This window comes from Brachyhypopomus gauderio, unplaced genomic scaffold, assembly GCF_052324685.1.
Source record: "Brachyhypopomus gauderio isolate BG-103 unplaced genomic scaffold, BGAUD_0.2 sc44, whole genome shotgun sequence".
Classification (NCBI taxonomy): Eukaryota; Metazoa; Chordata; class Actinopteri; order Gymnotiformes; family Hypopomidae; genus Brachyhypopomus; species Brachyhypopomus gauderio.
Window position 1 is genome coordinate 1,673,165 of NW_027506870.1, and position 26,599 is coordinate 1,699,763.

The window sequence follows — 26,599 nt, forward strand, 5'->3', positions numbered from 1 at the left end:
ACTTCAACGATAACTGTGACTATAATGCATTAAATAATAATTCAACTAGTGCATGAATGAATTACCAGTGTCTGCTTGATTAACTAGTGTCAGCCAGTTGATCTAGAAATTCTCTAAAGCTTCTGGACAATCTAATATATACATTTTCAGCAGTTTTTTTATATTTTATATATAGAACAATTGATAAGCAGTCTGATTCGCTCCTTTATTAGAAATAATTATTAGTTTTCACCTGTTTGCTTTGTTTCTTGATTCACCTTTTAAATAGTTTACAATGATTTAAACTAAATTTAAATAGTTGTAAACAAAACCCGTGTGTGTGGATAACAGCTGAATAGCTCAGTCGGTTACACCACTGATTTCAGTATATGAGGTGTGAGAAGGTATGTGGAGAAGATGTGAGAACTATGGATGCTTCAAAACCCAACATAGAGTAACAGCCAAACAACTAGTAGCTCAGCATTCCAACATCTAGAGAATAATGTGGAGTGATCACAAGGTGGACACAAATACAGAAAACAGCTTTGTTTATTAACCCATTAAGGTGAAACACCACGCTTAAACTCTCAGGAAAGACAGTCATCAACACTATTCTCTACCCTGGCTCCCAGATATGGAATAAACTTCCACCAGACAGCAGAATTACAGATCTCAAATGCAGACTGAAGACTTTTAGTTTATCAGCATTGAGTATGGGGCACCCCAGGGCTCTATATTAGGGCGAGGAAGCAGACACAAATTGTAGCTAAAATCTAAACAGTATTTAATGAAAGCAGTTTATTAAATTGGTTAGTAATCAGTCAATAGATCAATGAAAATTGTGACCATAGATGATTGGTTAATTCTGGGTATTTAGATTTAATCTGAAGTTGAGTGATTCATGTCTGGGTTTAGTGTCTGGTAGCCAGAATCTGATTGGTTGGTGTTGAAGTCTAGGGTCTGATAGACTGGATCCATCTCGATGTTCTGGTTTCCAGATGGATCATTTTCATAATCAACATCAATCTGAAACCCCAGAAGCCAAAGACATTACAAGTGCATATAATGCAGAGATTCATGAATCATGACTTTGTTTGAAATTATTTAAAAAAAATCGGTAACACTTTACAATACGGTTCCTTAATTAATGTTTAAGTACTTATTAACTAAGCAATAGATAATGGAGAATTATCGTCATAGTTTTACCTTAATTACTCTTCACTATAATAAACTACTATGTTAGGTCACATGTAAGTAATTAATAAGTAGTCTTCATCAATTTTCGTAACTACTTACTTTCGGTTCCTTAATTAATGTATTAGCTAAGCAACAAGTAATAGAGAATTATCATCATATTTTTCATTAATTACTCTTCACTTCACTGTTAGTTCACATATAAGTAATTAATAAGTTGTCTTCATCTATTTTTGTAACTACTCACTTGATCAGTCCTTTATTAATGCTTATGTACTTGTCACTCCAGGGCATGGACGTAATTTTGATTTAAAAAGTGGGGGGGACATGGATTCGTCGCTATTTAAATATTTGGTTTTAACCGTAAAAACTGGGGGGGACCAACACCAGCTTTTGAAAAAGTGGGGGGGACATGTCCCCCCCGTCCCCCCCCCCAAAATTACATCCGTGCTCCAGCGTGTCTTTGTGTGCATGTGCACTGGTTTGGGTACGCCCCTGTGTGAATGTCTAGCGATGTCTAGACAATCGCCTTTGTAAGTTCTCTCACCTATCTCTAGTCTCGTTGCACACGTTATGTATTATTGTTGACATTGTCATGAGTGTTGTGTTGTTTGTTTTCGTCACTGCTTTAAACGCATCCTTACATACAGGCTACACTTTACTATTATACACTGCACACCATAACACTTCCTCATTGTAATTACAGGTCATTACAATGAGGAGTACTTAGTGTTAAGGAAACCGTACTGGGGTGGGTTTCCCGAAACGTTCTTAGCGCTAAGTACTTCATAACCTCGTACGTTTCATACGAGGTTACTTAGCGCTAAGAACGTTTCGGGATACTCACCCCTGTTAAGTAAATATGTGATTACTTATTCTAAAGTTACTTACTGTGACGTTGCGAGCAGGCAGGATACCGAGATGGGAGCAGCGTTTAAAGCAGTGATGAAAACGAACAACACAACACTCATGACAAAGGTTGAACAACAGCTGATGAAGGACATGGACAGGACACACACTTACATATCTCAACAATAATACCCAAACCAGCGCACATGCACACAAAGACACGCTGGAGTGACAAGTACATAAGCATTAATAAAGGACTGATTAAGTGAGTAGTTACAAAAATAGATAAAGACAACATATTAATTACTTATATGTGAACTAACAGTGAAGTGAAGAGTAATTAATGAAAACTATGATGATAATTCTCTATTACTTGTTGCTTAGCTAATACATTAATTAAGGAACCGAAAGTAAGTAGTTACGAAAACTGATGAAGACTACTTATTAATTACTTACATGTGACCTAACATAGTAGTTTATTATAGTGAAGAGTAATTAAGGTAAAACTATGACGATAATTCTCCATTACCTATTGCTTAGTTAATAAGTATTTAAACATTAATTAAGGAACCGTATTGTAAAGTGTTACCAAAAAATCCAAAGCATCAAGAATTGCATTTACATCAACGCATCTGCTCTTATCATTAAATCCTTAAGCATGCAAAGTAATAATAAAAGAAATATTTCAGTAACTACATCAACATTAGGCAAGTTTAAAGGAACACATTGCAAAAAGAATTAAAGTTTAGCTCTGCTTTAGCCTATTATTTGCATTTTCTGTTGTCAGTGCAGGAATATCAAATTCACTCAAACTAAAAACGGATAGGGGAAATACAAGTTTAAACACAGTCTAAATTACCAAGACAGTAACTAAAGTTTTACCAAGTTTAGACATTAACAACTGCTAGACGTACCTAGACGTTTCTCTTTAACGTTAGCTAGATAGCTAACGCTAGCTTAGCAGGTTAACCTAACTAGCTGCTACATGTCACAAGCCAAGTTACAGGCAAAGTAAACGGACAAACTACAAGTTTTATTTACCTCAAAAACGAACTACAATTAAAAGATTTTTAACAATTACAATTTCAAGCATGAGAAGAGCAGCCACAGTGAGGAGAATGAAGACCACTGGCACTAGTATTTCACTCTGAGGCTTCAGCAGCTCTCTCCCTCTCGCGCTCTCCCCCCTGGGGCTGCTAACCAGGCGCGCGCGCTGGAGTTAAAAAAAGCGCGCGCAATTCAAAATAGCTTCATTAAGAAAAACAACAACATTTCTTACCGCAACTTATATTAGTGTTTACAGCAGAACATGTACTTATCGAGTTAAATGGGGTATTTAACTGTTTTAAAAAATAACTGCTAAGAAACTAGTTTTCCCGCACCAGTCACACTGTCCACCATGTTTGTTCAGAAATCTGAGTATGCTAATTAGATGGTTTTAACCAATAGTCATGCAGGAGCGCATTGAGTCAGACGCTCCGTAAATATTAAATAAAAAACAATGAGTTTAGTGATTGTCTTTACTTAAAAATGTTGAGTTTATTGAGATTAAAACTTGAATATTGTTGTATTAACTTTAATGTTTTAAGCTGTTTGAACTGTTTTGCAGTTTTGCTTACGAATAGAATAATTTTAATGAGTTCACTACACTGTCAGAGAATACAGTGTATAAATATTTGTATCACATTCAGCGTATACAATCTTTATTTATTTGTAGAATTTGTGTCCACTTCACTTTGAGTATTATTCAATAGGGCTCTTTATAATAGAAGTTTTAAATGGAATAAAGCAGTGTCACAGCAATACTATCAACTAGAATGCCAAGGAAGCTCAAAAGGGTATCCAACTATCAAAATAATTTTTGAGATGATACTGTAACAGTTAACTGTGTAAATATAACTGTGATAGTGTCTGTGATAATACTGTATGTTTTGCATGACTGTCATTCTATGTAAAAATACAAAATTAACTGAGGGACCTTTTTCTGTACCATGACTGTCTGTGTCTTGTTCATGTCTGGGTATTTTTGTGTGTCTCATGATCATTGCCTGTATTTGTTTTGTTTTGATGAAGATCTGTCTCCCATGTCCTGTGTTATGTTTCATGTTGAAAATAAACCATTCATGTGAAACTACACCTTTGCATTCTGCCTTTATCTTGCACTGCATTACAGTATGTATATTAAAGTTATTCTTAGTGAACTACAGTATGTCAGTATGTACATTAAAGCTACGCAGAGGGAAATATGGTAATAGCTAAGGACCAGCTATTGGCCTGGACCTAGGTTTTAAAACAATAACATATGCTTTGCATTGATAAATAATAAGATAATATTATGTAAAATGGGGGCGATGTGGTGGTGTCGGCTGCCAGCAAGATGGTCTGAGTTTGATTCTCGGTCTGGTCCGCTCTGTGTGGAGTTTGCATGTTCTCCCTGTGCCTGCGTGGGTTTTCTCTGGGTTCTCCGGATTTTCCCCACAGTCCAAATAAGTGTGTGTTAGGTTGATTTGTCACTCTAAACTAAGTTTTAAATCAATAACATATGCTAAATTGTGAGTGTGTGCATGTGTGTTGGCCATGTGGTGGACTGGCGACCTGCCCATAGTGTACCCTGCCTTCGCCAAATGATGCTGGGATTGGTTTCAGGAGGATGGATAGAATGTAAAAATGCTGTTCTGATGAGAATGAATAGGTGATGGTGTTTTTCCAACAGTAGTTTAAAAGAGGAGGGGGTAGTAAAAATAAGAGTAATTGTGTAACGCGTGGTGTACAGATTGGTACACACCTCATAAGAAAGTGAAGGGAGAAATGAACCCAAATGCCATTAGAAACAAATAGGGAGAAGTGCTTATAACTCGGGCTGTGTGTATGAAAAACACTGTGCATACACGCAGAAGCAAAATGAAACTCAAATTGATGCGGAAAACTTCAACGCGTAAAAAGGGGAAAAACCCAAAAGAAAATTACGTGGAAAACTCAACACGTAAAAAGGCAAAACTAAAGCCGTATAGATACAGGAGGAAAATAACTAAGGCAACTGAAAGAACGCGGAAAAAGTCAACGCGTAAAACAAACTAAGGAAGCCAGGGAAAGTGACTGGCCACAGGCGAACGCTGCAACAAAACAAAACCCTTCCCAAAAATATAAGAGTAACTGAGAGGAAGAGATAAGGCTGGAGGAAAACTTGAGATGGGCCAGAAGTGGCGCAGGAGGTAGACACTTGAATAAGTAAAAGTAAAAGATAGAGAAGAGAAGACAAGAGAGGGCTAGAGAAAGTGAGAGTAAGGTGGCGAGACACCTTAACACAACTTAGAGAGGAGACAAGAGAGAGAGAAGGCTAAGAACGTGACGGCATGAGACCAAAACGAATCAGCAGTGATCCATTTCACCAAGCTTCCTTAAGAAGCCTTGGAAACGGCTGAAACGGATCACCACTGATTGCGCCCAGCGAGTCTAGGACTGACTCGGGTGCCTCTTGTGGAGGTAGAAGGTGTGGCATCCAAGCCAGCCCTGACAGATCCCCCCCCTCTAAGCCTGAGACCCCGCGGGCCAAGGGCGATGGCCCTGTCACGGCGGAAGTCGTGAATAAGGGTCCGATCAACTATGTGAGAAGCGGGAACCCAGGAACGTTCCTCGGGCCCGTAACCCGTCCAGTCCACAAGGTACTGGTCCCGACCTCGAACACAGTGGTGGTCCAACAACCGGCTCACAGTGTACACTGGGCCACCAGCAATCATGCGGGGGGCGGTGGGGCCAGAGCACGGGGCATGTGACACAGAACAGGGCGGAGACGCGAGACGTGGAACACAGGATGGACCCGCATGGAAGGAGGAAGCAACAGCCAGTAAGCAACCGGATTTATACTCCTGATGACCTTAAAGGGACCCAGATACCGAGGGGCCAACTTCTTGGTCCCACCCCAAACTGGCAGATCCTTGGTGGACAACCAGACCCGCTGCCCGTGATGGAAGGACTAGGCTTGGAGACGGTGCTTATCCGCACTGCGGCAGTACCCGGCAGAGGCGGACAACAGGGCTTTGCGAGCCTTACGCCATGCCAACCGACATCGCCGCACCAAGGCTCGAGCTCCCGGAACCGCCACGTCCTTTTCCTGGTCAGAAAACATGGGAGGAGTGTACCCGTAGAGGCATTTAAAAGGCGACATGCCGAGAGCCGAGTGCCACAAGGTGTTGTGGGCGTATTCCGCCCACAAGAGCTGGTCAGACCAGGAGGATGGATTAGAGGATGCCAAACACCTGAGTGTTTGCTCAAGGTCCTGATTGGTCCTCTCAGTCTGACTATTGGTTTGGGGGTGAAACCCCGAAGAAAGACTGGCCTTGGTGCCCAGAAGATTCAAAAAAGCTCCCCAGAATCGACTTGTGAATTGCGGCCCCCTATCGGACACCACGTCAGATGGGAAACCGTGGTGCCTGACAATGTTATGGAGGAATAAGGAGGCCCAGTCACGAGCGGAGGGGAGTTTAGGCAGGGTGAGGAACCTAGCTACTTTGGAGAATTGGTCCACGATAACCAGGATAGTAGTGTTACCCCGAGAGGGGGGTAACCCAATGACAAAAACTAGGGCCACATGAGACCAAGGCCTAGACAGGATGGGAAGAGGACGCAGCAGACCGGACGGTTTGGCGTGAGAGACCTTATTACAGGCGCACGTCACAAAAGCTGAAACAAAATTCCCCACCCCTTGGTCCACCCCGGACCACCAGAACCGTCGCTTAATGAGCTCAAGGGTGCAATGTGTCCCTGGGTGAGCAGTGAAGGGAGAGCTATGACCCCACTCCATCACCTTCTTCCTCATAAATGGGTGCACAAAAAGATGGCCAGAAGGGACTCCACTAGGACCAGGATAATGGGTAAGTGACCATTTTACAGCAGCCTCAACATCCCACTGAATGGGAGCCGCTATCTTGGATGAAGGTATGACCGTGCTAGGCTCGACCGAATCAGGTGGCACCTCCCACTGGCGAGACAGCGCATCAGGTTTGGCGTTTTTGGTGCCAAGCCGATAGGAGAGTGTAAAATCGAACCTAGTAAAGTGACCACCTGGCCTGTCTAGGGTTAAAACTGCAGGGGCGTTCATTAAACCAAACGGCATAACTAAATAATCGTAATGGTCTGATGGGGTAATAAAGGCGGTCTTCCACTCATCCCCTTCTCTGATCCTAACCAGATTGTAAGCACTACGAAGGTCTAGCTCTGTAAATATAGTGGCCTTTTGTAGTGCTTCAAATGCTGTAGCCAAGGGTAACAGGTGGCGATCTTTGATTTTCACCTGGTTGAGACCACGGTAATCTATACATGGCCTCAACCCACCGTCTTTCTTCCCTACAAAGAAGAAGCTAGATACGGCCCCTGGGAGGGCTTGCTCCGGGAAGCAAGTCTATGACCATGTCATATGCTCTGTGAGGGGGAAGGAAGCCTGCCTTTTGCTTACTGAAAACCTCAGCAAGGTCATGGTAGTCAGTGGGGGCCTGCGTAAGATCCATGTATGTAGATGGAATGGTTGAGCATTGCTGAATCATTCTAATCATCTGATAGGTACTCGTGTGAGGTTCCTGTCACTGAAGTAATATCTAAAACTATTAAAAAATGATGAGTTTTAGCACAATGATCAACAGTGTACAGACACAGCAGCCCACAGTACAAAGTGGCCCTGTTTCATCCCCAAGCATTTAAATCACAGAGAGATTGAGGTTTAAAGGTTTCCTGGTTCCACTCACTGTGCCATGTGTTCCCTTCAGTGTGCTGTGACAGACAGGGCCTGCAAAGGAAAGACAGAGTCAGAGTTGTTCCGTACTGTTCAGTTCCACTAGAAAAAGTCAAGCTAACCTTTAGTGGAGGGACCCTCCAGCACACAGTATGCACTTCAGAATAGTTTAGAGGCCCCTTGCAGCCCAGCCATGCAGGAATACTCAAATTAGTGAGAGTTAGGGGTGTGGGTGGTGATGCAGTGCCCCTTAAGTGCGTGGAGGACCTGGCAGACAGTGGAGACTGGTGAGTGTAACATTTGCAGCAATTGTTGAATTTGTTGTATGTAATACCTTTTGTCTTATTGCATTTCAGTTTGTACAGCGTGACTGCCGATCCACCAATCAGAAGTAGAATTATACATATACAAACAGTGATGATGACTGATGAATCTGAAACAAAAAATAGCAGATTTTGAGAATTATTCTGAAGATTATTCTGTATTTCAAAATACAGGAGTGATGGTCACACACACACACACACACACACACACACACACACACACACACACAAATGCTATATTTCAAGTTCAACCATATATAAACTAATATGAAAACATAAACTTACATTGAAAAACACACTCATGAATGTTGACACATATACTGAGTTAATTGACTGAGTTAAGTGCACTGAATGTCCATCCTACCATCTGGAGCTGGTCCATCTGGAGCTGGTGTTTCAGTGCCCTCTGGAATGCTTCTCTCTGGATGTGCAGGAGTTCATAGTGTGAACATAGTGTGAGGTACAGTGGTTTTACGATTGCTGAACATGCGGCCAAGTGTCTCCAGGGTTCTGTCCTTCCTCTTATCAGTTATCTTTAATCAGTTTAAACAATTTTGCAGTTGTGGAGTAGTTATGATAATCTTAAAGATTTTAGCTTATAAAAAGTCCCCAAGACTTAAATTCCACAGGACCTGAAGCTGGTTATTTGTTCATGGCTTTAAACAACTTTTAATAATATACACTACCGTTCAAAAGTTTGGGGTCACTTAGAAATGTTCTTATTTTTGAAAGAAAAGCAGTTTTTTTTTTTTCAATTTAGCTAACATTAAATGCATCAAAAATACACTCTATACATTATTAATGTGGTAAATGACTATTCTAGATGTAAACATCTGGTTTTTAATGCAATATCTACATAGATGTATGGAGACCCATTTCCAACAACCATCACTCCAGTGTTCTAATGGTACATTGTGTTTGCTAACTCTGTAAGGAGGCTATTGGATATTTAGAAAACCCTTGAAAACCCTTGTGCAAGTAGGTTAGCTGAAAACAGTTTTGCTGATTAGAGAAGCTATAAAACTGACCTTCCTTTGAGCTAGTTGAGAATCTGGAGCATTACAATTGTTGGTTCAATTAAACTCACAAAATGGCCAGAAAAAAACAACTTTCAATTGAAACTCGACAGTCTATTCTTGTTCTGAGAAATGAAGTCTATTCCATGCGAGACATTGCCAAGAAACTGAAGATTTCCTACAATGGTGTGTACTACTCCCTTCAGAGGAGAGCACAGACAGGCTCTAACCAGAGTAGAAGGAGAAGTGGAAGGCCCCGCTGCACAACTGAGCAAGAAGACAAGTACATTAGAGTCTCCAGTTTGAGAAATCGACGCCTCACAGGTCCTCAACTGGCAGCTTCATTAAATAGTACCCACAAAACGCCAGTGTCAACGTCTACAGTGAAGAGGCGACTCCGGGATGCTGGCCTTCAGGGCAGAGTGGCAAAGAAAAAGCCATATCTGAGACTGGCTAATAAAAGAAAAAGAATAATATGGGCAAAAGAACACAGACATTGGACAGAGGAAGATTGGAAAAAAGTGTTATGGACAGACGAATCAAAGTTTGAGGTGTTTGGATCACACAGACAAACATTTGTGAGACGCAGAACAACTGAAAAGATGCTGGAAGAGTGCCTGACACCATCTGTCAAACATGGTGGACGTAATGTGATGGTCTGGGGTTGCTTTGGTGCTGGTAAAGTGGGAGATTTGAACAAGGTAAAAGGGATTTTGAATAAGGAAGGCTATCATTCCATTTTGCAACACCATGCCATACCCTGTGGACAGCGCTTGATTGGAGCCAATTTTTTCCTGCAACAGGACAATGACCCAAAGCACACCTCCAAATTATGCACAAACTATTTAGAGAAGAAGCAGGCAGCTGGTGTTTTATCGGTAATGGAGTGGCCAGCAGATCTCAACTCCACTGAGCTGTTGTGGGAGCAGCTTGACCGTATGGTACGAAAAAAGTGCCCATTAACCCAATCAAACTTGTGGGAGCGGCTTCTGGAAGCATGGGGTGAAATTTCTCCAGATTACCTCAGCAAATTAACAGCTAGAATGCCAAAGGTCTGCAATGCTGTAATTGCTGCTAAGGGAGCATTCTTTGATGAAAGCAAAGTTTAAAGTAGAAAATTATAAAAAAAAAAAAAAAAAAAAAAACATTATTTCTACCTTGTCAATGTCTGGACTATATTTCTATTCATTTTGCAACTCATTTGATAAATAAAAGTATGAGATTTCAGGGAAAACACAAAATTGTCTAGGTGACCCCAAACTTTTTCAAACGGTAGTGAATATTATATCAGCACTGACCACTTGACAAATTTAAAGTCTTTGACAAACATATAATTACTTGTAATGATGCAAATGATACAATAATTTGTCAAATATTTTGAATCTCACCAGTAACGTAGAGCTGAACGTCTGTGAAGAGGGAGTAGTAGTTCAGAGTTGAGTCCCCATTCAAGGCCCCACAGGAATAAACACCTCCATCAGCTTCTCGCACGTCGCTAATGGTCACACTGACAATTTTAGCACTTTTGTCATCAGACATGGAGAACCTGTCTTTATGAGTCTCTGTTCCAGTGGTACTAATGACGTCAACAAAAGATAAAGATTCCTGTTTAAACAGGTATTTCTTGATGGTCTCAAACACCTCTTGATAAGAACATCTAATGGTGACAGTCTGTCCCAAATAACCTGTTATAGTCGTTGGGCCAGAACAACATGGATCTGTAAAACATACAAAGGGAATGAATTTGATTTATTTGAACAGCTCCCAGTTATCACACGTTCAGCAGTTCTATAACCATGGAGTTGTGAACAGAGGATCACACTCCCTATTGTGTCTATTTCTATTTGATGGCTTACATCTGTAAACCTATTGCCTGATAATCAAAACTAAATTGTTGTGAAATCTGCCTTTGGGTATTTCCTTATGCACCACAAGAGGATGCTATTGCCACACTACTGATAATGACTCAACTGTTGGTATTATTTAGCTCATCAAATAGGATTTATTTTTTTTCTAACACTCTGGAAGGTCTTGCTGGTTTATTGGTGATTATGTTTTGGTTGAGGAACTGCATTTTGTTGGACTTGTTTGCTTCTCTGGGTTGCTTCCTGTACTATATATATATATATATATATATACATATATATATATAGATAGATAGATAGATAGATAGATAGATAGATAGATAGATAGATAGATAGATAGATAGATAGATAATAGATGGATAGTGATATATAAATTCCCCACAGGGAAATTCTTGCATATATATATATATATATATATATATATATATATATATATATATATATATATGTGTGTGTGTGTGTGTGTGTGTGTGTGTGTGTGTGTGTGTGTGTGTGTGTGTGTGTGTGTGGAGTATATGCCCCTGGCAAAAAAGATTTTACAGTGTCTCACCTTTGTTCACTTTCAGGTTTATAAAATGATTCCAAACCCCACTCTCTCCACAGTTGTATATTCCAGCGTCCTGTAAACGTAATTGTCTGATGACCACTGTGAGTGTTCCCGGAGAATAAAACAGAGAAAATCTGTCCTCATGAACCTGTGTGACTTGGTTTTGAATAGCTATGTTTTTTTCACAGAACTGTTTATTAATCTTGCAAAAATGTCTTTCCTTCACTCCATATTGTTGGTGGTTGCAGAATATAATAATAGATCCTCCTGAGTAGCCAATCACATCATAGCAGCTCACTGGATCTGCCAATCAAATTACAAGATTATAATGCCTGGGCATTGTCACTTCTTCATGGGAATAGTATATAAAGATATTAATTTATGCCTGAACCTGGTGCTGCATACATGCAAATGTAAATGGAGATAAAACTTTTCCTTAGTACACAGTAGAATATCTGACCTGAAATCACGTAGAGAATAAAGATGTGGAAGATCTTCATCGTGAATTGATCTTCACTGTCTGCACAAATTCCAGTTTGTCCTGGAAGTTTGTTCTTGTCTGCTGAGGGAGCTGGAAGTTTCCTCAGTGAGTCTCTTCCTGTACTTCTCTCTGATTGGCTGCTTTGACGCATCTGTCCTGCACTTCTCTGTGATTGGCTGGTTTACTCTGTCTGTGATGAATCTCAGAGTTGTGCAACTTCACAGCCCCTCCCACCTTCACCATTGATCAAATGACAAATAAATAAAACAGAAACAAATAAAAAAAATCTTCTGATCTTTCGACGGTACAATCTTAGAATGATTGTTCATTGCTAACATCAATGTTAAAGAACTAAACAGACAAAAAAAATGAAGTATATGAAGTAATGCAAAATTCAAATAATAAAATGTATTAATGCTGTCACTCAGCACACAGGGCCAATGAGAAAGTTCATGTCCTGGATAACTTAGATCTCCTGAGCACTTAGATCCCCTGAATATGAGCAATGCCTGTCATATTCAAGACGCCTGCAATCTTCTGGGAGTGACACCCCTCTTTATGACTCCTATGACTCCTATTTCTTCGTTTATGACTCCTTTCCCTATATGCAGGAAAAAGAACACAAAGATGGTCATGGACTTCAGAAGAGACATTGGAGGCTCTGCGGTGGATGTGGTCTCCAGCTATAGGTACTTGGGTGTGTACCTGAACAACAACCTTACCATGAGCAACCACACTACTAGCCTGATTAAGAAGGCACACCAGAGGCTTTACTTCCTCAGGAGACTCAGGAGGCCAGTCCTCACCTCCTTCTACAGATGTGATTGTTGAAATTTTGAATCAGAATAAGAATCAGAATACTTTATTAATCCCAGGGGGAAATTGCTTTTGTTACAGTGCCACCATTTGCGTATTATTTTAATAAAACACTTCTATAAAATATAAAAAAATATGTACAAATAATAAAGAATAAACATCATAATATTGAATTTAAAATAAAATGTAAAATAAGTAGGTATTGCACATAATATGTAATAAATAAAGAATAAACATCCTAATATTGAATTTAAAATAAAATGTAAAATAAGTAGGTATTACACATGTAATAAAATAAAATAAAATTAACAATAAAATAAAATTAAACTGATAATAATCAGATAATAAGCAGTAGTGTCCTGTATTGTGTCATGTATTGAGGGAGGAGTTATAGAGCTTCATGGCCACAGGTAGGAATGACCTCCTGTGTCGCTCTGTGGTACATTTTGGTGTGATGAGACGAGCACATTCAGTGCTCCTGTGTCTCATCACTAGATTGTGTAGTGGACGGGAGACATTGTCCATAATGGCATGCAGTCTAGACAGTGTCCTTCTATCAGAGACTGCATCCAAAGAGTCCAGCTCCACACCCACTACATCACCGGCCCTGCGTATTAATTTATTCAATCTGTTGGCGTCCTCCCTCCTCAGTCTGCTACCCCAGCATGTGACGGCATAGAGGATAGCACTCGCCACCACAGACTCATAAAAGACTTTTAGCATGACCTGACAGATGTTAAAGGACCTCAGGCGCCTCAAAAAGTAGAGACGACTTTGTCCCTTTTTGTAAAGGGCGTCAGTGTTCTTAGCCCAGTCCAGTTTATTATCGATGTGGACCCCTAGATATTTATATTCCTCAACAGTGTCTACACTGACCCCATTGATGGACACAGGGGTCACTGGTACCTTGTTCCTCCTTAGATCCACAAGATCAATGTACAGTATCTTGAATGTTGTAATTTGTGCTGCTGCTCGGTCTCTCTTGGCCAGGTCTCTCTTGTAAAAGAGATCTTGTATCTCAAGGGACTAACCTGGTTAAATAAAGGCAAAATAAAATTAAATGTGTGGTGGAGAGCATCCTGTGTTCGAGCATCAATGTGTGACACGGTAGCTGCTCTGCTACAGACAGGAGAGCTCTGCAGATAGTGGTGAAGATATCTCTGCAGATAGTGGTGAAGATATCTCTGCAGATAGTGGTGAAGGCTGCATAGAGGATTTGTGGAGTCAGACTCCACACCACCACAGATATATAATTCCGTTCCACCTCATGGCTGACATGATGCGAATGACAATAAAAATCCTTGAATCCTTGAATCCTATTATCTCACCAGACTGAAACTCAATTTTTCTATCATTATTTCCCAAAGCTCTGTTATAATCCATAAACATGGACCTGTTTTGGCTACAGAGGTAGACATTCCAGGTTCAGAAAGTAAAAGTCCTTACCAAGATTTTGCTCAGGCTTCCTGGATTGTGTTGATTGCACTAATTTTACCTTGCAATAATTAGAAAATCCAGCAAGCTTGAATAAAATCTTGGGAAGGAGTTGTACTTTCTGAACCTGGAATGTTCACCTCTATTTGGCTGAACCATCATTTTAGTGCACGTGCTGTAATGTACAAAGTCAGGATGACCAAACTTGACCACTGTGTCTTTCCGTTTTCACTTCTCTGTTCGGTCTGAAATAGACCAGGGTGCCATGTTGCTGGAGGTCCGGACTGTGCTATTTACATATTTTGCTGTATGATTCCTTTCTGAAAAGATCTTGCTTTTTTAGAGAGAAGACATATCTACTTTCCTCTCAGACACAAGTATAATGTCAAATCAACTTTAAAATGACAAGAACCCTAAATGTTAAGAGAGGGATGACAGTGCCCCAATAGATTAAGAGGGCAAATGACAGTGCCACTTTTATTCCTTTCCTTTAATTTCCCACAAAGTAATTAGTCTCATATAACCTAAACTTAAATAAACATAACACCACTAATAATTTGCTCAGAATGGTGTACTGTTACATGTACAAAGATTGAGGCAAATCAGTTATCTAAAATGGAGCTCTACATCACTTGTCTTGTAGAAAAGGAACCACTAACCAGACAGCAGGAACTGATGAGGAGGATGATGGTTCCCTAAAGAGTGTACAGGGTAAGGGAGCAGGAACTGATAAGGAGGATGATGGTTCCCTAAAGAGTGTACAGGGTAAGGGAGCAGGAACTGATGAGGAAAATGATGGTTCCCTAAAGAGTGTACAGGGTAAGGGAGCAGGAACTGAGGGTGAAGGATGGTGGTTCCCTAAAGAGTTTAAAGGGTAAAGGAGCAGAGACTGAGGAGGACGATGGTGGCTCCAAACCCTGGCAGTTTCACAATCTGTCCACACTCCCCTTTATCCTGGCACTCACAACATCATCAGGTATTCAGTCTTCTGGCGCACTCAGTCAGACATCAGAGGTTAGGGTAAGGAAACAAAGTAAATAAATAAACCAAAAACAAACTGAGAAACACTAAATACATCCGAAGAGAAGAGACGTTGACAAGAATGCCATTTCAGCTCCAGATAACAGCTCTTTATTCAGACGTGCAGTGTTTAAAATAACATAGATAAACGGAACAAATCAGAAAAGAGAACTGAAATTAACAGTGAAATGGGAAGATGGGAAGAACAGCATTAGACATACAAAGAAAAGGAAGAAGAAGATGAAGACTGAATGGTTGAAATCAAACTTAAACTTATTGAATAGAGACCTGATGAAGCAGCACCTTTGCCATCCTGCATAGGTCAAAACATCCCAGTGGTGGATGGTGCTCTATCCTGGGTGGTGTCCTCTCTCCCTTCCCTGTGTCTGTATGTCTAGTGGTGGACACATCTCCCAGGTGCTTGTATCCAATTGTCTTGGGTAGAGGCATGCAAAAAGATTGAGTGGAAGTCAATTTAAACCACCATTGATTTAAATGTACATTAAATGTACATAGCTCACATGTCAGTGATGAGCATGTGGCTCCGGCAGGCTAATCTATAGCAGCATAACTAAAGGGAGGGGTTCAGAGGTGACCACAGGCATGAGGGCTCACTGAGACATTGCTTTCCAGTCAAGTCATAGTCACAACTAGAGTGATGCCATGTCACAGCTGGATGACGGCATCAACATCTCAGATTACCAGAAATCTCAACGTCTGGGGCCCCCCGAGCCCCACACCTTACAAGGGGAATATTAGCTGAAGGCTTGATTAAATAGGGGAGTCTTAAGTCTAGATTTAAAGATTGGGGGTGGGTTTCCCGAAACGTTCGTAGCGCTAAGTACTTCTTAACTTCGTATGTTTCATACGAGGTTACGAAGTACTTAGCGCTACGAACGTTTCGGGAAACCCACCCTGGAACTGTGTCAGAATCTCGGATTGGAGCTGGAAGGCTATTCCATAATTGAGGGACTTTAAAGGAGAAAGCTCTGCCTCCGGCTGTAGTCTTACAAATTTTGGAACTAAGAGAAATCCAGCATTTTGGGAGCGCAAAGGGCAAGATGGGTTGTAGTACGCAATGAGTTCACTCAGATATTGTGGGGCAAGACCATTTAACACCTTATAGGTTAACAGAAGAATTTTAAATTCAATGCGATATTTAATCGGAAGCCAGTGTAATGCCGCGAGAGTGGGACTAATATGATTGAATTTCCTAGCCCTAGTTAGGACTCTAGCTGCAGCATTTTGTACAAGTTGTAGCTTCTTTATGGACTGTTTAGAGCAGGGGTCTCCAACCTTTTTTCCTTTGAGAGCTACTTTTACAAAATAAAAGTGGCAGAGAGCTACTCGTATTTTGTAACATTTATTCTCATAGCTTATTTCAAACAAACTCAGTAAGCTTTCTTTCCTGAACATTTGCAATATGCTTCAGTCCACATCTCACGTTATGTATTAAAAATTTTTACTACAAACACACTACAAAATTATTACTACTTATACAAAATTATTACTACAAACACATATATGTTCATGTCATTGTATCACATTTCACAAAACTATTTGCTTGCACAAGACTTTGGAGAATGAAATGTTATTATGGATCACTTAGAATAAAAAAAAAAACTTAACCGAATACAACCTTATTAAAATAATCAATATATCAGTATATTCTAAAGAACCACATAAACAACAAAAAATACATTCACAATAAATAATATTTAGTTCAGTTCAATACTGAGCAGTGTGTGTGTTTGAAGGTGTTCATAAGTTCAGACTTTCTTAACTAGTGAGATGACTGACACTGCAAGGAGTCAACAAGAGAGCTGTATGCTGGAGTATATCCACTTAAGTTCACTCTTATAGAGTCATTTAAATGTTCATCTGTCAGTCTTGTTCTAAGCTTTGATTTCAAGACATTCATGTCAGAAAAAGCTGTCTCACAGAGGTATGTTGACCAAAACAATGCAGACATTTTCAGAGCTGCTTGGTGAAGATTTTCATAGTTATCTGGCTCTACCAAGCTCCAGAAATGCTGTGAATGTTGCTGAGATTTCAGCTGCACATTATTTTGAAGGTTTATAACCTCCATTTCCAATTTCACAGGCTCAACACAGAAAAGTTCAGCCATTTGTCCTGAAATCTCACGTATGTCCACATCCATGGAAGGGTTAGCCATAAATGTCACTGTTATGGCAGTTGGGCTGGTTATTGTTTTGTGTGTGTTCTTCTCTCTTTGTCTTTTTCCTCCTATTCCCTTCCCCAAATCCAGGTGGAGCTGTGCCCAGGTGTGGCTGCTGTGGGTGGAGTCAGTCCCTCAGAAGTATAAAGGTGGAGGATCCAGGAAGTGGGAGAGAGAGGGGGAAAATGATGTGAATGGGTTGCCCAGAATGTTGGCCTTGTGTGTGTTTGTTGGCAACTGTGTAACCTGTGTGTGTGTGTGTGTACACTAGATGGTTGAGACAGTGCTCTTTGCTAGATCCCTTTTACAACTTGGCTTGTATATGTTCGTTTGTAACTATGTTGGGTTTTTTTTGTTATCTTTTATGTGGACTGTAAACACCTATGGCTGGAAGGGGGTAAGCGCCAGTTTTGTTCTGATTTTCTCCTGGTTTTGGCTAAGTTAGGGAGCCAGGCCGGGTTCTTGTCTTTTTGTTGACTGTTTTTGTAGGTAAAGTCAGTGTTTGGGTTGGAGTTAGTGTTGGGTTCTGTTTGTTGTGTTGGCCTTGCTTATCCCCTGGAGAAACGGCCTGTTATTCTTTTGTTGGTTTGGTGCAAGTAGGTTGGACAAATACACTGAATGAATCCATGTGGGGTCTCTGTGGTTTTTCTTTTATTAGCCAAACACCCACCTCCACCTCATCGCCTAGACTGACTTGTAACAAATGGGGGCTCGTCCTTGCGTCTAGGGTTTTTTTTTGTTTGTTTGTCTCTTTTTTTGAGGGGGGGGGGGGGGTGCTTGTTGGTGTAGTTGTGGTTGTGGTAGTGTCGTTGTAGGCGGGTTTTTTTTTTTGTTTTTTTTCCTTTTCGGGTGGGTATGGAGTTTCACTTGGATAGGTTTGTGTTGTCTCCCTCTGTGGAAGGTTTGGTCCAGTGTAGGAAGGCTGATGGTAGCGGAGTTCTGTGTGTGCGTGCTCTGGAGTTAGAAGCGAGTAGAGCGTCCTCCCACAGGCAACCGGTCACACGTTCTTCAGAGTTTGATATCAGCAAGCACATCTCTTTGGTACCGCCATTTAGGGAATCTGAGGTAGATTCCTACTTCACTGCCTTTGAACGGGTTGCTGCTACTCTACGCTGGCCAAAAGATATGTGGTCATTGTTACTCCAATGTAAGTTGGCAGGTAAGGCGCAGGAAGTGTGTTCCTCATTAAGTTTGCAGCAAAGCCTTGACTGTCTATCTGTCTATGGATGCTAGAGATGACTTAAAAGCATTGATTCGGTCCTTTCCAACCCTTTTTACAGATGTTCCTCGGCAAACAAACTTATTGAAGCATGACATAGAAGTTGGCAACAACAGTCCGGTGAGACAAAACTACTACCGTGTTAATCCTGTTAAACGTGCTCTTATGCAGTCTGAAGTTGACTACTTAGTCAAGCACAAGTTAGCAGTCCTTAGCTCTAGCCCGTGGAGTTCTCCGTGTATCCTGGTTCCAAAGCCTGATGGAACATATCGTTTCTGTACAGATTACAGAAAAGTGAACGCTGTCACAGTCCCTGATTCTTTTCCCTTGCCGCGAATTGAGGACTGTGTAGACTGTGTGGGAAATGCAAAATATGTGACTAAGTTGGACCTACTTAAAGGATACTGGCAGGTTCCTTTGACGGAACTTGCTTCTGTGATTTCTGCCTTTGTGACCCCTGATTCCTTTATGCAATACACGGTAATGGCCTTTGGAATGCGAAACGCACCCGCAACATTCCAAAGGTTGATGTCCTGTGTCCTCCATGGTCTACCAAATTGTGCTGCATATTTGGATGATGTTGTGGTGCATTCATCCACATGGGATGAGCATATGGAGATGTTGAAAGCCGTCTTTGAGAGGTTGGATCAGGCTTCGCTGACCTTGAACCTTGCGAAGTGTGACTTCGGAAAGGCTACTGTTCTCTACTTGGGCCGAGAGGTAGGTCAGGGTAAGGTACGGACCCCTACAGACAAAGTGAAAGCTATCCTAGACTATTCTGTACCACGCACCAGGCATGAACTGCGCAGGTTTCTAGGTATGGCTGGTTACTATCGCGCTTTTCGCAAAAACTTTTCTGTTGTCGTCCTCCCCTTGACTGACCTGCTTCGCGCTAATGTTGAGTACAGGTGGTCCGATGACTGTCAGAACGCCTTCGAAGGTCTCAAAAGTGTGTTGTGTAGTGCTCCTGTGTTGGCTGCTCCTGATTTTTCCCACCCTTTTAAGCTGGATGTGGACGCTTGTGATTCGGGAGCCGGTGCAGTATTGCTCCAAGAGAACAGTCAAGGAATTGACCATCCGGTGTGTTTTTATTCCAAAATGTTCAACAAATACCAGCGGAACTACAGTACAATTGAAAAGGAAACCCTGGCATTGCTTCTTGCCCTTCAACATTTTGAGGTTTATTTGAATTGTCATTCCTCACCTACCATTGTGTATACAGACCATAACCCTTTGGTTTTTCTATCCCGTATGCGCAACAAAAATCAACGCTCGATGTGCTGGGAATTATTGGTGCAGCCTTTTCATATTGTCCTTCGACACAAAAAGGGCTCAGATAACATTATCGCCGATGCCTTGTCCAGGTCACTGGCTCCCTAGTTTTTTTGGTGGGGGGTGTTATGGCAGTTGGGCTGGTTATTGTTTTGTGCATGTTCTTCTCTCTTTGTCTTTTTTCCTCCTATTCCCTTCCCCAAATCCAGGTGGAGCTGTGCCCAGGTGTGGCTGCTGTGGGTGGAGTCAGTCCCTCAGAAGTATAAAGGTGGAGGATCCAGGAAGTGGGAGAGAGAGGGGGAAAATGATGTGAATGGGTTGCCCAGAATGTTGGCCTTGTGTGTGTTTGTTGGCAACTGTGTAACCTGTGTGTGTGTGTGTGTACACTAGATGGTTGAGACAGTGCTCTTTGCTAGATCCCTTTTACAACTTGGCTTGTATATGTTCGTTTGTAACTATGTTGGGGTTTTTTTTGTTATCTTTTATGTGGACTGTAAACACCTATGGCTGGAAGGGGGTAAGCGCCAGTTTTGTTCTGATTTTCTCCTGGTTTTGGCTAAGTTAGGGAGCCAGGCTGGGTTCTTGTCTTTTTGTTGACTGTTTTTGTAGGTAAAGTCAGTGTTTGGGTTGGAGTTAGTGTTGGGTTCTGTTTGTTGTGTTGGCCTTGCTTATCCCCTGGAGAAACGGCCTGTTAGTCTTTTGTTGGTTTGGTGCAAGTAGGTTGGACAAATACACTGAATGAATCCATGCGGGGTCTCTGTGGTTTTTCTTTTATTAGCCAAACACCCACCTCCACCTCATCGCCTAGACTGACTTGTAACAGTCACACAGGGCTCAAGTTGATCAAAGTCACTGACCAAGTCTTGATATGAGATCACAATACTTGGCCACATTTAAAACACTGGCTGCACCTTTGTGACTGTCCAGCATCTTTGAGATAGAAGGGAAGTGTTGAAATCTTTTATTTTTCACTTGCTTAATGTACAGTGACAGTTTTGCATTGAACGCCTTGACAGCACTGATCATGTCACATATATTTTTACCTTTGCCTTGTAACTGCAGGTTCAGGTGGTTAATTATCTCAGTTACATCGGTCAGGAAAGCAAGATCAAGTAGCCACTCTGCATCAGATAATAGGGATGTGTCGTCCTCCCTAGTTTCCATGAACACCTTGATTTCACCCAGCAAGGAAAAAAAGCGCTGTAAAATCTTCCCCCGACTTATCCACCTGACCTGAGTGTGGAGGAGCAGGTCCCCATACTCCAGAGCATTCCCCCAGGTACACCTTGAAGCTCCGGTCTTGCTTTGCCTTTGCTCGAATGGAACTGATGATCCTAATAACAGGCGTCATGACATGGTCAGATCCCATAACGTTTGCGCATATAGCCTGTTGGTGAATGATGCAATGATAGTGCAAAAAGTTTGGAAAGTCTGGATCCGCTTTGCAGTGCGCAATAAATCCGGAGTGACGACCTGTCATTGCAGGTGCGCCGTCAGTTGTGACAGACACCAGCTTTTCAATAGGGATCTTTTTTTCTACAAAGTAATCCTTTACTACATTGTAAATATCGTTGTAGTTTTCAATGGGAGTAAGGTCAAAAACTCCTCTGTGGTGGAAAAGTCATCAAATACCATTCGAATGAAAACGGCTAGCTGGGCTGTATCACTGCGGTCCACAGACTCATCACACTGAATAGAGAAATATTTACACCTGTTCATCTCCGATTCCAGCTGTTTTACCACATCCTCAGACAGCGTAGACACTCTCCTTGTGATGGTATTGGCACCAAGCTGTACATCGGCGATAGCAGACAAAATTTCTGTCCTATTTTTATGATCTCTGAATAACGTTTCAGCCATCGCGGTCATGGCCTCCTTTTACGATCCCGCCATCGGTGAACGGTTTTTTGCACTTCGTTAATATATGCGCCACTTTAAACGAAGCCTCAGTTGCTGAGTTGGCCTTCTTTGCCAGGTTGGTGAACAGAGATTGTTGTCGCTGAAGCGTTGTCTTTAGCTCCGTTATCTTGTCTTTTCGTAGACTGCTACCCGCCGAAAAGTTGCCGTGGACTTTGGTGAAATGGCGCTCCACATTGCACCTTTTAGCGACTGACATGCTGGAACCGCAGATCAGACATACACACTTGTCATTAACATTTGTAAAACAAAATTCTGTCTCCCACTCTTGGTGAAAATGATACGTTTTAATCTGCTTGGTTGGTTTCGCCATCATAAACTCCTGCTCATCTCACATCACCACAGATTATTCAATATTGACGGCAGCCTGACTTTTTGATTGACAGCTAATTGAGCAATAGAACACGAGAGGGAGTGTGCTATCATGAGTATATGTATATGCCGTTACTTGGCAACACGTCCGCGGAGTGATACAGAGAATGAGAATACCGTGCTGTTATCACACATATTTGCAGGGTTAGAACACTTCTCAATTAGTCAGATTGTGAACTAACTGTTGTATAATTGGCGAATAATCATTTAGTGTTAGAAAGGGAGGGACAACTGTGAATTTTGATTGGACATAAATTTAAGTAGATTTCTCGATGGGACCAATTAGGTTTACAAATTTATATGTAATTCATTGGCCCTTTGGCGAGCTACTCGGAAAGGGGTGGCGAGCTACTGGTAGCTCGCGAGCGACGTGTTGGAGACCCCTGGTTTAGAGCATCCAATTAGAAGACTATTACAGTAGTCCAATCTCGACAAGACAAAAGCATAGACCAGCTTCTCTGCATCAGCTAATGAAAGTAAGTGTCTCAGCTTGGCGATATTACATAAATGGAAATAAAACCCAACAGACATTAATAAAGAAAGGGCAATACACACGTATCAACCAGGGGTGGGTTTCCCGAAACGTTCGTAGCGCTAAGTACTTCTTAACCTTGTACGTTTCATACAGCGCTACGAACGTTTCGGGAAACCTATCCCAGGACCTAAAACCCATCTGCACTCCAAGCCAGCCCTCCCCCTAATCACCGACTTCTGCCTTTTAAAAACCCATTAGCCTATTGGATTCAACCACCAACCGGCACGCCCGCAGGTAAGTTTTAAAATGTACAAGTTCTAATTACATTTAACCATTTTAACTTAAGTCAAACATTTTATTGTTTAGTCAATATTTTAGTATGAATATAAAACATTTAATATTAAAACATTCATGCTGGAAACTTAACCCCTTTTCAGAACCATGGGAAATGGAACATTCCACTTGTAGCACAACCTCAAGACTACATAACCCATCAACCCCCTGGGCTCAGGTTCTTTGACCTGTAAGAGACTGCCAGCATGCTGGAACAAACAGGTAAGTTGAACTAATTTTAACACCCACAATAAACAGGTAAATATGCATGGAATATAGTAATCCTCTACACCAGGGGTACTCAACTAAATTTGTCCGCGGTCCAATTTTGGCAGATACCTGTGACCTGAGGTCCGGTGCGGCGGGGGTGGCGAACGTAAGTTGTTGAGCGGGGGTGGGGGGTGAACGTAAGTTGTTGAGCGGGGGTGGGGGGGGGGTGGCGAACGTAAGTTGTTGAGCGGGGGTGGCAAACGTAACATTTGTGTACGTTCAATAGCCCTGAAATAAATGCTCCGGTTTTTTTTGGTCCGTATCCAGTTAATCAGGGATGAGATTGGGTCTGGACAGGACTGCGTTTGGGTCCGGATCCGGACCGCGGTCCGCCAGTTGAGTACCCCTGCTCTACACTATCAGTTGGCCACCTTTATTTTCCCACAAAAGTAATTAGTCTCATATAACCTAAACTTAAATAAACATAACACCACTGATAATTTGCTCAGAATGGTGTACTGTTACATGTACAAAGTGACACAGATTGAGGCAAATCAGTTATCTAAAATGGAGCTCTACATCACTTGTCTTGTAGAAAAGGAACCACTAACCAGACAGCAGGAACTGATGAGGAGGATGATGGTTCCCTAAAGAGTGTACAGGGTAAGAGAGCAGGAACTGATGAGGAGGATGATGGTTCCCTAAAGAGTGTACAGGGTAAGGGAGCAGGAACTGATGACGAGGATGATGGTTCCCTAAAGAGTGTACAGGGTAAGGGAGCAGGAACTGATGAGGAGGATGATGGTTCCCTAAAGAGTGTACAGGGTAATGGAGCAGGAACTGATGGGGAGGATGGTCATTCCACATTTCACTTGTAGCACAACCTCAACACTACATAACCCATAAATCAAATCTAGTAAATGTAGCCTGAAACGTTAACATTAAAATGGTCTAAAATAATTTCACACTAAAGTTTTTGTAGCATCAGATGATGCACTAATCCCTGAGAGTGGTCTCACTGCTGACCAGGATGGTGGGGTGAGTGCTTGTGGGGGGGGGGGGGGGGGGGGGGGGGGGGGGTTCTGGACAGAGGTGGGTAGAGTATTCAACAATTTTACTCAAGTAAAAGTACAGTTACTTGAACCAAATGTTACTCAAGTAAAAGTAAAAGTATGCATCCCAAAAAATTACTTGAGTAAAAGTTAAAAAGTACTTTGATTAAAAGCTACTCAAGTAGTGAGTAAATGCATGAGTACTGTCTCGTGTCAGTAAATTACATCATGGGAAATTGAATTACGGGAAACAATGACTTTTAATGATAAAAATAATTTATTATAAATAAATATTATATATATAAATTATTTATTATAAATAATATGTATTTTTGTTTGTTCCGAATTATTAGGCCTGTGTAACTTTAATGTGTTCCACAAAGGCACTAACTGATGAGACTGTCAGCCAATACGTGTAGCTACAACTTGACACCAACTGAATCAATTTGTAGCAGACTTAATCATCATATATTGCTAGTGTATACACTCTATACACTGGTTTTTAGTATTGCACTGCGTTACATTTAATAATTACATCATACAAATGTTATGCCTCAGAGATATAGCATTACACAAAATTATACATACAGCAAACCTATCGCATCGTGTTTCCTCATATTTGATGTTGAGTTCTCGTAGGCTGAAATGTCCACACGTTTGCAGACACGATTGGCAGCGCCAAGGTTGCAAACACTCACGCATTGAGCGTGAGACACACGCATTTGGCTGTCTTCACACGCTTACACGCCACACATCCGATTTCTCACACCGAAAAAAATCTAGTTTATTTACCTCCGATCCATATTTATGATTCAATGAGTTACTAGTTCGCTCTGGCGCCAACCACCGGTGATGGATCGATCGCAATATAATACCTAATTTGTGTCCATTTTACACCCCAGCCCCCCCTGTCAACAATTTACGTTCACCACCCAAACCCCCACCCCCCACCCCGGTTTAAATCTCACTAAAAGAGATCTTGAAAACTTGGCAACCCTGCAGCGCATTATATAGCTGTCCTTTTTACACGTTTGTAATGTAAACATTGGCTGTATGCAGGCCCGTTGACAGTCTTGCTGGGGCCCGGGACAAGAAAGTTTCATGTCCCCCCCCGGCTTACGTCATTTGAATTTTCTCTGTAGCAGACAATCCTTGTGTTAGGTCATATAGTATATAATACAGCCACACATCAGCTGTTTCTGACAGCTGACTGGTTTATACTTGACGTGTCGCGAGCGGCGCGAGGGTCTGCGCGGCGAAAATGAAGTAATCGCAGTGGCACCGAACGTGCGCGAGGGTCTCGATTCTTCGCGAGGTCGTGCACCTCTCGAATTTTGTAACTTCGCGCGCGCCGCGCTTCTGCGCAATGAACAAAGTCACGTTTGCAGGGTTCATACACCTTTATAAGGTGGAATTCAAGCACTTGTACGTCACTTTAAAGGTCCATTTCAATATTTCCCTGAACGCTAAACATAATTAAGTTAAATATTTATACATATACTCGAAATAATTTGCTTTTTATTTACATTATTTAATGGTTGTTTATTTTCAAAACGCCCAATCTTAACGTCTTCACGTTCTCTCATTTTTTGTCCTGGAATTACATTTGTTGTGAAACGAAGTAGTACTTTAGCCTAAATTCCAGCACTTTTCAAACCTGGAACACAATGCATTAAAAACATTAAAATTCGACTTTCTTTTCTGCGCTCCAGATTTCTGTATTTACTTTAACTATCCACCACTGTATTTCCCGCTGTTGGACGGGTACCAGCCGGCTACGGTCGATGCTGGATCAAACCGTTTTTCAGTGGGAGGCGGGGGTGTATGCACTTAATGGAAAATATGCAGATAGGTAAAAAACATATATATTTTAGCCATTGAGCTTATTTTGAGTACAAAAATTTATATTAATGAAAGATTTCAAGATTATTTAAAATTATAGACTTTAAATAAAAAAATAAATTGCTGGGCTCAACAGACCCGGTTGTCCCCCCCTGTCGACGGGGCTGGCTGTATGTGAGGTCAGGGATGCTCGGGAGGTTTTTCTGCAGAGTTGTATAATCCAGGTTCAGAAAGTAAAAGTCCTCACCAGGATTTTGCTCAAGCTTGCTAGAGTTATTAATTAGTGCAATCCAGGTAAAATTAGTGGAATCAACACAATCCAGGAAGCCTGAGCAAAATCCTGGTGAGGACTTTTACTTTTTGAACCTGGATTATACAACTCTGTTTTTCTGTCACTTTCTTACTACGGTGGAGAAAGTTTGCGTATGTGATCACGTGATTGACCGGCTTCATTTGATTGGTCACTCGTACTCGGGTGA

At 41.5% G+C, this 26,599-nt stretch overlaps 1 protein-coding gene across 1 annotated transcript; it reads right to left on the reverse strand.

Annotated features, from left to right (window-relative positions):
• Nucleotides 1–510: 510 nt before the first annotated feature.
• On the reverse strand, nucleotides 511–12,075 carry LOC143486112 (polymeric immunoglobulin receptor-like). The gene is made up of 7 exons (XM_076985965.1): nucleotides 11,959–12,075; nucleotides 11,502–11,801; nucleotides 10,475–10,804; nucleotides 8,435–8,491; nucleotides 8,082–8,180; nucleotides 7,761–7,801; nucleotides 511–1,005 (listed from the first exon to the last, which is right to left on the reverse strand). Exons 1-7 carry the CDS (start codon nucleotides 11,996–11,998, stop codon nucleotides 859–861), a joined length of 1,014 nt encoding a protein of 337 aa, XP_076842080.1. The 5' UTR covers nucleotides 11,999–12,075; the 3' UTR covers nucleotides 511–858.
• Between the last annotated feature and the right edge of the window lie 14,524 nt (nucleotides 12,076–26,599).

Excerpts from the sequence above, each read along its gene's own strand:
- LOC143486112 (XM_076985965.1), bottom strand. The coding sequence starts at position 11,998 with ATGAAGATCTTCCACATCTTTATTCTCTACGTGATTTCAG. Across the intron at positions 11,802-11,958 it reads TATTCTCTACGTGATTTCAG|ATCCAGTGAGCTGCTATGAT; the intron begins GTCAGATATTCT and ends TTTGATTGGCAG. Across the intron at positions 8,492-10,474 it reads CGTTCAGCTCTACGTTACTG|AGAGAAGCATTCCAGAGGGC; the intron begins GTGAGATTCAAA and ends CTGCACATCCAG.